Below are 12,995 nucleotides of genomic sequence, written 5' to 3'. Positions count from 1 at the left end.
AGGAAGTAAATAACAGGTTCCACTACTTATTATTAAGTTTCCAGTTAGGAGCTTGGCTTTTAACTTTACCTTTACAGCAATAAAAGCAGACTCTGCAGAGTGTCCTGCCCTGGTGATTTTCAGAGACACAACTCCTACGTTCTCACACACTTCATATTCAGTCTGTTGCATTTCAATCCGAGACCACCGTAGCTCCAGCCTGTGGAAGAGGAGGAAAAGCTGCCTGAAGCAAAACCACGTCCCCTGCTGCCCTCACCCCCTGCTGCTTGAGGTTCACTGGGGAGCCATTTCTCTCCTGACTGCTGATTTAGCCAATACACATACTCAGTCTTTGTTTCCAAATCAACACATTTCTGTGATATGGCTGATTAGAAAGAAGGAGAGACAGTTAATGCATCTTCCAGTCGAGACCTGGTCTACCCCAAGTGAAACCTGAACCTCATTTTAGAACAAGAGGAGGTCTACAGCAATTTTGAGAAAAGCAGAATGTGTCTGTAACACAAAATAGGCCAAGACAAGCTATCACTGTTGCTCATTGGTTCCCTTTAACCCTGTAGTTTTATTTTATTCACTCTCCCTTGCATTTTCTCTGCAATACCCTCCTTTCTTCCTACCTTCCTTCAACTATCCTCTAAATCTCCTTCTTCAGCACATAGGGCATGCTCTAGGACTTCACTCCTCTGTGTGAGTGCCCTCCCCTCTCCTCTTTACTTTAACACTCTGTGTACTCCACTCGTCAGCTGTGGAAATGATTGATCCAGGTTTCTCATACACTGAAATTTAGAATTGTTTATTATTTAGAACTGTGAACAAACCTCAGACGACTGCATGTTGCACAGGACTGCCGATAAAGATTTCACCTTTTTAAAAGCTGTGGTAAAAATTAGTGAGAGTCAGAGAGGAATGAAAGAGAGCAGAAAGAAGGAAAATTATCTGTGCTACTGAAAAAACAATTTTAACTTTTTAAAAGCAAACTTCTAGACTTCTCAGGGTTGATTAGCTTGCACACCAGTGGAAGTTTCCTCCTGTCCTCCTCTGATACTCATTTTGTGGGCATCCCATTTAGAAGTTAATATGCTCTATTTTTACTAAATAAGATGCATGTGTCAGATGTAGTCCAGCATCATTCAGATAAAAGCTGGGATTCAGTTTTGGTAATATCAATATGCAAATGGATGTTGAATGAATGTTAGTCTAGAGCAGAGGAGGCCCAGGGGTGACCTTATAATTCTCTACAAATGCCTGAAAGGAGATTGTGGTGAGATAGGCTTTGGTCTCATCTCCCAAGTGACTAGTGATAGCACAAGAGGAGTTGGCCTCAGACTGAAACAGGGGAGGTTTAAATTGGATATCAGGAAAAATTTCTTTACTGAAAGAGTGGTGAAGCATTGGAACAGGCTGCCCAGAGGTGTGGTGTAGTCACCAACCCTGGAGCTGTGCAAAAACCGTGTAGACTTGTTACTTCGGGACAGGATTTAGTAGTCATGGTGGTGTTCGTCTGACAGTTGGACTCTATGATTGTAGAGGTCTTTTCCAACCTTAATGATTCTATGATTCAAAATCAAACTTGTATTTTAAATCAGTGATCATTATGCAATAAATAATATCTTAAAAATGTCTCACAAGCTATTAAATATGACATTAAAACTATTACTTTTTTCCTTAACAGCCAAATTCCACTTTGTTCCAAGGTCTAGTGCAGCTAACAGATAAATTCTACTTCTCTGAAACTCCTATTTTCCATTCAAAAAGTGTTTTCTCTTTACTCCCTCCATAAAACCATGGTACACATTACTATTCATATACAAGAAGCCACACTATCCCATGAGGAGTGGCAGCATTTTAATGGTGGTTTTAATATCAGTGCATCTGTGAGCCATCACAGCGCAGCTTGGAGGAGCTCAGGCTGGCTGTGTTCAGATGTGTTTGTGTATGGGGACATCTTTTGGCAGAGCACATAACTGCCGAAATGCTGTCTCTGTCTCTGCTCTGTTCCTGTTCTCAAAATGCTCTGCAGTGGAGCCTGGCCTTTGGAGCTGGCTCTTTAGTCTTTTTCCTTTGCCAGGAGCCCTGTTTTGTGGCTAGCCAGTTTAACCCAGGAAAATAGCTGTAGTTATTTTTCTCAGTATTTATGATTAATAAATTGGTTGAACATTCAGACTGATTTTCAGAAGTAAATAGCAACATTGCCTCCTCTGCAGAGCTGCTCCAATTTTTGATCTTTATCATCAAAGCACAATTCAGATGATAAATCAGTCTCTAATTTTTGTGCACTAAGCTTATCATATGTCACAAGGAAATTCTGATATTATGTTGAATATAAATTTTGTAAGTGAAGAACATGCTGTGTGCCCTCCACCTGTGCTCTTTTGCACGAGTATGGCTCTCAAAGCTTTTGCTGAGTGACAGCATCCCCTCCACCAAAAGCTCAAGTTGGAGAAAAAAGCATTGCCAACAGCACAGGGCACGAGTGACCTCCAGCTGCAGGACCATGTACATGAAGCAACAGCCCCATCCACCATTGCCCAGTAGCTTATCTCAGAATTCCAAATGCCCAACTGCCACTTAAAGTAAACTCCATTATGTTTCTCTGTGATGCACCAAAGACCCTTGAGAACTGTGCCCCTGTCTAACCTGGAGCTAGCCCTTTGTATATCACTGCCCTGAGAGGAAGAAAACTTCTCCGCTCTTCAACAAAAGAAATGGTAATTTGAGTCATAGCTACATCCACATCTGCACAGCTTCAAGCCACCATATGGGTTCATTCACCTATATGTGATGTGTGCACACCAAGAGCCACAGCACACACCACCAAGTGATGGAGGTACCTTTGAGGTACTGCAGAATTTCCACTCGAATCTGTGACTTGAAACTCCATGTTGTCTGAATTTGCCTCCCACAATGGATTGATGACATAAAGTATGACTTTGCTGTTCAAATCCTTCTGGCTAAACCCTTCCTGAATAAATGCACCTGGGAAAGAAGAGAAACATTCAGGTGATTCAAAAGCCTGCTAACAAGAACCACATAGCTGATACAGACTGTGTTCAACTTTCTTTTTGTTGAACACTTAGAAAATATGAACTTACAGAAATGTGATGTTATAGCTATACAGCAACATGATACAAGCCCCAGCCAATTTCTTTCTATGCAACAAGTTTATCAAATGTCCAAATTCAATATTAATCTTTTTCTTTCTTAATGCAAACAAAAATCAGCCAGTAACAATTATCTCAAACTTTTTGAGAATTTATGATGAACATAGTACTCAGTGTTTAGCATAAAACTTTCTTAATACATTCAAGCCTTCCCCAAAATTCACTAAGAAACTTTCATTTCTTTTAAACAAACATTCTTTTAAGAAAACATTAACAGGGTAGGTTTTTAATTCTATTTGAATATGTCCCAAAATGCAGAGACTATAGAAGACAGAACCTGTTGTTGTATTTTCCAGGTAGCCATAATGAGGACCTCGTAAAATCTTAAAAATTATTTTGTCATCTTCTGTATGGGGGTCAGATGCCTTCAGAGACCTGGTAGTAATATAGATCCCATAATTGCCATTCTTCAGGAGCTCCACATCAGAAAAGCAATGGAGATGAATAATTTTTGGTGCCGTTTTGTCCAAATGATCCACCTACGTCAAAATCAGATAAACATGTATTCATTTTGCTGTATCAGGATATTCTTTATCCTAATTTTGCTAAAAGTGAGTAGCCTACTCAGGATGGCAGTAGCCACTTTGACTCACAGTCTGCTCCAGAAGAAGTCTGACCTCTAGTTCAGTACTACTTTCCGTGAGAGATTTCCAAGCCCAGATTGCCCAGCACTTGCTGCATGCAGCAATATACAGTACACACTGGGGAGGGCAACATACACTCTATGTACTTCTGTCCTGATATCCCAGACTCCCCATAGTCCTTCTCCTTTTGATGTAATTTTCTCCATAGCAAATTAAAATTCCAGCAAATATATCTCACCTCTTTTTTGTACAATTGCAACCATAGAAACCTAAGAGTTACGGTAATCACAGTCATAGACCTGACCAATATGTCTCCTGTAATGTCTGTCACCTTTCACAACTTCTGATTAGTCTTGTAGCACTCCATAATGGTTGTTGCTGTTTCCATGTCTCATCTTCTGCTGAAATTGCACTCCTCACTCACCAGGTAACTTCAGACTTTGTCATCAGGGAAAGCTAGGAGTTTCTTTGTTAGTTTCAGTGTTTTGAAACATCCAGAATTTTGAGGCATGATAACAACCAAGCCTGTTTTGCATACTGAAACGTAACAGATAGGCACATACAAGAAGTGATAACAAAGGCATCTGAGGCTATGACACTGTGGGAAGAACTTGAAAATTAGGGAAGCGGAAATGAACGGAAAGATTCCAGTAAAGGAAGGAAGAATAGAAGCAGGCATCTTACAATGACTCCCAGAAGGAAGACAGGCTGTCCAGTTGTGGGAACAAAGGGCTATAATTCAAGATCCCTGTGACAAGAACATCAACAGTCTACTATCCCTCATCTGCAAATCAATGGGAAAGTGGAACAGGAGGAAGAACATTTCTCTCCATATTGGGGCTCAACTTTACAGTTGAGATTTCTGTGTGAAATATTTTAGCAAGTATAAGTAGATAAGTATATACTTGCTTATATTTATAGGATCAGGATGTTTTTCTTTATTTTATTTCTTTATTTGCACTCTATAAAATTCTTTGCCTGAGTCGCCATTAACTAGTTGCTGTTGTGGCAACTAGTTAATTCTCCAAGTTAACTACTCACAGAGCAGAGAAAGCAAACATTTTAATAGATAAACACTTCAGTTAAATCATAGATTGCAGCAAATACCAGTTGCCATCAATATTACTGTATTTTCCACCTTATCGTGCTATATATCTCTTCTAAGTAGGCCCGAGGTCACACTTGCCTGAATAGTGAATGACACTGGTTCGTTCTGCACCCTCCCATTCATGATGAAGCCTTGATTGGTTCTATCTGTTGCAACAAATGTAAATTTGTCAATCTGGGAATCCCCACCTCGGTGCTTGTATGCAACATCCCCGTTGTCCACATCTTGCTGGGTAAAATTGTACTGCATTAACACTGCCCCATGATAATAGAGATGACCATACTGGGGAAGCTGAGCCAAGAGGAAGGTAAGGTTTTCTTTAGCAGTGTCTGGGTCTGAAAGCTGTAGGACATCAGGAGAAAGGAGTGCCATAGTGCCTTCCACTAATCTTAACCCTGTGTTCCTAGATAGTGTGGGCAAAGCTTGGTCGACTGCCTCCAAGGAGATCATGACTGTCCCATGCTTAGTCCTCAGTCCATTGCTGATGATGAATCTGGCAAAGAGAGGCAAGGTATTCTTCAGTATGTGTTCTTGATTCACATGTACTGAAATAAAATGATAATACAAATCTTTACCACAGGACTTGCCTATGTTGATACTGTAAAAGTGGTAGAGCTGGTTTGAGCTCAAACCCGAACTGTGGGTGAGTGGATGTATAACTTAAAAACATGAAAATAGATGGCCAGGTATATGGCAAGAGTTACAGTACATCTGCAGGAATTTGAGTACATGGCAGAGGAAAGTCTTTGAGGAGCCATCAGTCTCAGCAGTCAGAACAGATCTGATCTAATCTTCTAGTGCAGATACAGAAGGAGCAGACCCAAAATGGCAGGCCAGCTGGAGAGCTTATAGTACCCTTTAGCACACAACTAGATTTTTACATAGCCTTAAGTATATCTTCCCTTGGTTACCTGGCAGTAGCAACTGCCAGTGAAAGCGCTGGCTTTGTCTACAACTTACAGAAAGACGTGCGTAAAGTGCAAGGTCTGCTTGGACAGTGCTTTGTTTTCTGTTCACTGTTACAAGTCTTTTGTATCAAACAGCCCCAAAACTATCTAAAAAAGCAAGCTGGAAAAAGGACCATCATTGTCTTCATTTACAGGTATGTTTAGGTACTAACTGTATCTGTAAATTTCTGTATAATCAAAAGTACTGATTTATATTTCTTTACAATACTCAACTAAGGTTTCACTGAAATACTAACGCTCTGTGAGGGAATATTGGGCAGAGCTATACAAGTTTCTAGGGTAATTTTTGAAAGGTCCATACCATGAATTTATCAAAGGGTAAGATCTGCCAAGTTCTTATTCCATGCTGTGAATTTCTGTTCGTAGCAGCATAGCTTTTATAGTTCTTTCTCAAGCAGTAATACTTGTTTAGACATAATGAAGATTTGATTATGCCCTACAGTTAGTTTTCCTTTCCTAAACAAGAAAAAGAAAAAGGTGCCCAAGGCTGGAGAAAAGGCTGTTGGAAGTGTACGAGCTGGGTTATGGCCTTTTGCCATGTTCTGTAGAAATTTATATCAAATATAGTTGTGGATAAAAATAAAGAAAAAGACAATATTTTGGCCTTCAAAATTAATCCTAGCTTTCATTGTCAAGATTATTATTTAAGTATTTTTTCTGAAAGGGATTACATTGAACAGTGCCATACTTGTAACAAGAACATCTAAGGGTATAGGAAACCAAAAGTTGCTTTAAATATGTCTCATGATCCTTCATGACCTATTCCCATATAGTGTATGAGAGTTACCTTTCTTTCTACAGAAGCTTCTGAAGTTATGCCACATAGTAATTGCAAAAGCATCTTGGAAAGTGGTTTTCACCAAGGTTTTTCTGCCTGAGCCAGAAGAGTGTCTGTTTTGCCAAAAAAAGTGCTTGTGGTAGACTACGCACATTCCCTGACCTTCCTTTTTCTCGCACCCTTCAATGCCCAGCACTTTGAATGCACATACAGTTACACTGACACAGCTCTTCTTCATGGGAATATGAGGGCCAGTGTTGCTAACTATTTTCCACCTAGCGTGCTTTGGCCATACATATGTGAAATGGGGACAGGCTAACATTTAGATTATCTGTGTCTTCTTGCTCTCTTGACTGCAAAGAAATACTTACATAACCTGACCTGTTGTTGCATGCCTTGAATGTAAATGACCTTCAGTAGGCCGTGGAGTAGCTTACTGTGTCATACAGACTGTCCATCTAAAACTCCTCACTGCCTTCACCAATTCTGGATGATGAGGGCTTCATCAACTTGTAAGCTGGCAGTATGCCATGAAACAGATGGGGATGAGCACAGGCAGACCAGGGACTACATAGCAGTTAGAAATATGTTTACCGAGATGGTATTCCCAGCTGGTAACCTAGAGACATCTGTCTGCACTGATCTAATGCTATTGTGCCAATGGTAAAAGGGTTGTGCTATTAGCAATGCAGCTGAAATGCAATACAGAACTAGAATAATGATGATAAATACTACGATAACAACAAAAAAGAAGGCAAAACACGTTCAGTCAAGACCTTAGCCATGTCTCAAAAAATCTGAAAGACTGCAGTAAAAGTGAGTTTCCTCTGGTTCTTTAGATTGCTATAAAATCTTTTGGATGATATCTCAGACGATGTTTAGGTGAAAGACTTAGATAATTCATTTTGTGAAACTGGAAATTCATCCAGACTTCTACAAAATAGCAGAAAGGAGCAAGCCTCCTGGTTATATACATCAGTCTGAAATTTATGATGCAAATGTCATACACCACTTGATATCACATGTGATGAAGCTGTCTGTATCCAAGACATCCTTTTTTCTGCACTTCAGGAGATTTGGGTTGTTTATTTCTGGTTTATGGCTTCTTCATCTTTTCCTGAGGAATGGAAAGCAGCAAATATTCTCCTCACTCTGATGAAATTTAGGGGACAACTCTCAAGCGCAGTTAGGAGGACATGTTGCATGGTTTGATTTAACCATTACCAACATTTCATACTTTCTGCAGTTTGATGGCAACAGAGTTGGCTGTAGGACCTACCATCTGTCATGGCATTTAAAAGATAAAAATGGAATCATAAATAGTGCCAGCTCATTACAAAATCGAGCCAGCATGTCAAAATTGAGGACATTAGCATGTTCTTTTAGTATCCTGCTGCCAGCATCTGATGTCAGGTTGCTAATCACTTGAAGTCATCTGTCCAAACAAGCACAGCCAAGTCTTTCTTCCAGGCCAGTAGCACCAAACAATACAGGTGAATTTATGTCTGAAGGAAGTACTTCAGTGGAAAGTAAAAATCTGATCAGTTAATCCCCTCTCCTATAATTACCCATATAATTAATGTAACCATTCCTTGTTTAAATAATAATAATATTCTGGCACAACGTTTATATGTCTACACAAAACCAAACTCTTTTCCAAATGATAACATCAAGACGCATCAATTATTGTGATTAAAATAGTTACTGGATATCAATATTTATTGAAGTGTCATAACCTTACTTTTATAAGGCTGACTTTCTGGTTTGGTTCTTAGCCATTGGCCTAAGCAGAAGACTTTGTGTTTAAGCACACACACAGAATTTCTCTATGATTGCTTGTTCTGTTTGCATTAATGTAGTATAGAAGTTGTACTGCTGCAAGTCACTGCTACATAGCTCAGCCTGTGGTTGGCATGACGGCAATCTTGCTTGTATAACCTGATTCTATTTTTGGTGAAGGAAACATAAAGCCAGAGATCAGTTTTTCACTTTTTCTGTAATGACTACAAGTAGATCAGACAAATCTCCTAACTAGAATATCCACCACATTGAATTTATTGTAAGGAGTAGTTTGAAATGTCTCATCTGAGGAAAGTCTTGAAATTAGTTTTGGCTTAACTCTTGATAATGTCACGAGAGCTGAGCTGTTTGAAGTCATTCTGCCCTATTTGCTTGACTTCCTTGCAAAAAAGCGCTCAAACTAGATGATGCAACATGTCCCAGAATCTTCATCATGCATCATGGAAAATGCCATTTAGATCAGGAATCTATTCATAACAGATTGTAAAAAGGGGTCTTTTCTGAATTGCAAGTCTTTGAAGTTAAATCCATCATTTTTCTTGGTTGCAAATGAAAAAAAAATCCATAAGCTTTTATTTTTGTGTGGAAAATTTGAATTTTACAGAAAGTCCATAAAATGCCATTTTCAGAGGAAATTGCCAATATTATCAAGAACTTAGTGTTCGTCCTTTAAAAACATTTTCCTTATTTTTGAGATTTCTTTTCCCTGAATTTTGTTCTCTTTTACAAAACTGTCCTCAAGACTCTGAGAAACAATAAATCTGCTCTGTCTTTATCTGATGATAATTCATTACATCATGCCAATCTATAATGAAGGGAGGTTCATTTAAGAATAAAACAAGGAAATATTCACTGTTTCAAGCTGTTATAAGGAGAAGGTTCAGAATTACGTGAAATTGAAATTAAATATCACTAGGCTGCTGAACTGGGCCTATAGGTCACCAGGTTTATCCCCAAACTCCAACTATCTACACAAATTTCTTAACCATTACAGTGTCAGAAGAGATAAATGGACTGGTTTTCAATATGTACAAGAACTACGTATGGATTAAAAAAGGCTGGAGCTAAATTAGTATGTTAAATAAGAATAGACAAGAAAGTGATTGTTTAATAAATTGATGGACCAATTTTTACCACATCAGGCTGCAGTAAGAAAACAAAGAAAAATTCCACAAAGTACGTTCTTAGTCCTTCTCCCTGACTTAAACCTTAACAGCTGTATATGTTTCAGTGCTCCAATGATATTGAAGCTAGTATTACTGAGCCTACAGTTTCAACATCGATTAGAAACTGCATATATTACAAAACAGTCACAATTATTTGTATTATGGTAAAAACATCTTTGTCATATAAATATTGAGAATTCCCACAGAGCTTCCATTTCTTTTTAATAATTTATTTTGGGGATTTTTTTTTGTTTACATTGTGAATGTTTCTAAATACCCAAGAAATACAAGGGGAAAAGTTTAGGGGGTGGGATGCTAAGCCTTACCTGAACGTATCTTCAGAAACAACTGACTTTGTGTTGCGAACATAGCAAACTATCTGTCTTGCTACATCCATTTGACTGAAGCTTGTAATGGGGATGCCAGGATAGTTGACGTACTCTATTTTTCCATGCTGAGGAGGGGAGGTTATCACATAAAGGAGCTCCTCTGGCTTGTCAGTACCATCCAGTGCAAGGAGGACATCAGTTGTGATGTAGACCCAATTCTGTTTTGGCACTCTAAGAGGTTTTATAAAAACATCAATATCTCCTGCAGGATAGACAAAATAACAATAACATGGTCATATTGAATTCTAGGTTGGTCTCTTAGGCATTCTTTCACCACATGCAATTCATCACCTGAAAAAAATCATAGCAATTTAGTATTCAGGCTGGAAGGGATTCAGGATGTCTCAAGTCCAGCCTTCAGCTCACAGCAGGGTCAGCCATGAGATCAGCCATAACAAGGTTGCTCAGGGCTTTATCCCACTGGGGCTTGAAAACTATCAAGGATGGAGACAGCACAACCTCTCTGAACCCTTGTTTCAATCTTAGCAGTGTCAGGTTAATTTGATATAATTTAGATTTCTAGTAGGGATGCAACTAAGGAAGAGGGACAGTAAAACTAGACCCTAAACCTGGGAGATGAAGATATTCTTGTATGGTGTTCTGCCTACCTTATTACATTCTTGCTATTTTCCTGTGCTTTGATCTACTCAGACATAGCACTAGTTTTAGAAGGGTATTTTCAACTCTATTTGAAAAGCAGCTGGGAGTCCTAGGAGGCAAGGTTCAACACATTGCCTAAGGCAGAGCCTTTTCGAATCCCAGGACCACTTCTTCACCGGCAGTAACATCAGGGCTCTGGCCAGCAGTGAAATCCAAGCAGACAGACTTTCAGGATCTGCAGGGAGATTTGCCTGAGGGAAGGATCAGGATATGTACTCAGTTCATCTTTGTAAAACATTGTAAAATATAAGAATGGCAGATCTTTACCCTTTTCCATGCCCTTGATATTTATGTAGAAGTCCAAAGTTGGTGATCTGTTGTACCCATCCCACAGATAAAATGTGAAACTGTCTGGGTTCTTGGCTCCTATAGCTCCTGTATGGACATATCTCACAAGGTTTGTATCCACTTCTTCCTGAGTGCACTTCATTCCAGCTTGGAGAGTCATCCAGCCTTGCCCTATCTGGAAAGAATAAACATTCTTCATTAAACAGTCTCCCATGCATCCTGCCTGGTTAATTGTGTTTCTTTGCAGTTATGCAGGCTGTTAGTGGCAGCTACCCGTCTTCCCTTGTAAGCTATAAACCTTTTCCTCATATTGTTTTTAAGGGCAATAAGTGGCTGGAGTTGATCCCAAGTGGCAATAAGTCTGTGAAGGTACAGTTATCATCAAAAAAATGAGAATAGCTACTCTTACTCCAGGAGACACATTTCTACACGCTCCTCAATGAGTCACAAACAAGATGAAATTAAATAGCTCCTGATCCAACTTATGTTTTCTGTTTCTTAATTTCACAAAGCTTCTCATGGTTCTATCCAAAACCATACTGAAATGGATATCAGAAATTAATCTAGAGGAAACTTCAGGGAAGTACAGTGATTTATAGCTCCGGAGGTCCTCTAATCAAAAAATTGGAAATTGCCCAATAAAATGTTCTTTTCTGAAGTTAGCTTAGTACCGTATCTTGGACTGATATGTGTATTTGACATTTAGTCTGCAGTAACAGTGTCACTAGCTTCAGAGAAAAGGTTATCAAGGACAGAAAGCTCAAATACAAGCAGGTACCCTATGTGTTCAAAATGTCAAACTCCAGGCAGTAGCTGTCTCTTGGCCCATTGTGTGGGACTCCTTTAATTTACAAGTCTAACATGATCCATGGATTCTTGCAGGGACTCAGCATCAAAATACTTTACAAGCTCACAGGTGTTAGAAAATGGGTCGGGGTTGTTTTTTTTCTGTTATTTATACATGCAATTTAAAAGATGCTTTTTTTTTTCTCTCTTTGTTCCTATGGTTTATCTTTCCTTTCATTTCTCATTTTATTTTTTGCCTTTCTTCTTGCAATATCCTTTCCACATTCTTCCTTTTCTCTCATCCTTCCATACTTTCTTCTAAGTCATGATTATTACTCACTCTTTCACACTCATTGCCCTCCATTCTTTCTGAACCCTGAAGTAACTGAAATAATTGTTTACTTGTCACTTTTTTTTTGATCAAGGAATTCCCCCCACCTCCAGAGGCTTTGATGCTTGGTTTTCCCCCTCTGTGGCTGATTATCCCAGTAGCTATTTCCATTGTCACCTTAGATGATCTGCCATGCTTTTCACCCTCCCTCTCTTCCTGTTGAGGATCTAGGCTTTAGAATCAAAACCTCTGGGACTCCATCATTGTTTGCTCCACTCTTTCAACAATCAAACTGGCCACAGCTTTCTACTTCAAAACATGACAGACATTTGGGAGAAAAGGAAGATGTACTTCATTCTGCCCTAAAAAGAGAGATCTCTCTGAATGCTTGCTTTTTGTTGGAAGTACAAAGACTAACCTTGAGCTGAAGCTGACCATTTTCTGGAAGTCTTTCAAATAAGTAGTAAATTTTCTCCCTGGGGGTATCTTTATCTTCTGCTGACAGAACAGCACTAGAAATTATTTGAGTTTCACCCATGTTCACCTCTATATCATCCTTCCTGCAAAAATTAAAACCCATGTATTGATGCAATAAAAGAAAAGTAACCATTCCAATTCATAATTTCTCTGCCAGGAATATGGATTATCCAATTGCTGACAGAAATGACAGCTGCAGAAAGAATGGAAGAAAAGTGCCTGTTTCAGTTGAAAACAGAAAAAAAAGCAACAGTGCAAACCAGCTTCTCCTTACAAAGATGAAAAACAATAAAACAGATACCTCAAATGATATGGGATTTGCCACATCTGTCCTCTTCCCCTGGGCCCTATTCCACTTACCTTCATGCATTTTATAAGAAGAGGACAGTGTAAACAAATAAACTGTATTACATGTTCTGACTACTGTAGTAATACTGACTTTAATTAATTGATTGTTCATTAGAGAAAGAGTGTCTTTCAAATGACTAGTCTGTCACTGCTC

The 12,995-nt window shown here is 39.0% G+C and overlaps 1 protein-coding gene across 1 annotated transcript in view; it reads right to left on the bottom strand.

Moving 5' to 3' along the window:
* FREM1 (FRAS1 related extracellular matrix 1) overlaps positions 1 to 12,995 on the bottom strand; it is a 76,027-nt gene that overhangs the window by 16,715 nt on the left and 46,317 nt on the right. Inside the window, 7 exon segments of the mRNA XM_069880059.1 lie at positions 70 to 199; positions 2,829 to 2,973; positions 3,436 to 3,637; positions 4,881 to 5,343; positions 9,889 to 10,153; positions 10,879 to 11,074; positions 12,435 to 12,576. Coding sequence (XP_069736160.1) covers positions 70 to 199; positions 2,829 to 2,973; positions 3,436 to 3,637; positions 4,881 to 5,343; positions 9,889 to 10,153; positions 10,879 to 11,074; positions 12,435 to 12,576 — 1,543 coding nt within the window.

This window comes from Phaenicophaeus curvirostris, chromosome Z (assembly GCF_032191515.1).
Source record: "Phaenicophaeus curvirostris isolate KB17595 chromosome Z, BPBGC_Pcur_1.0, whole genome shotgun sequence".
Taxonomy (NCBI): Eukaryota; Metazoa; Chordata; class Aves; order Cuculiformes; family Cuculidae; genus Phaenicophaeus; species Phaenicophaeus curvirostris.
The sequence above is the reverse complement of the archived record's forward strand: the minus strand, read 5'-3'. Positions and strand labels throughout refer to the sequence as shown.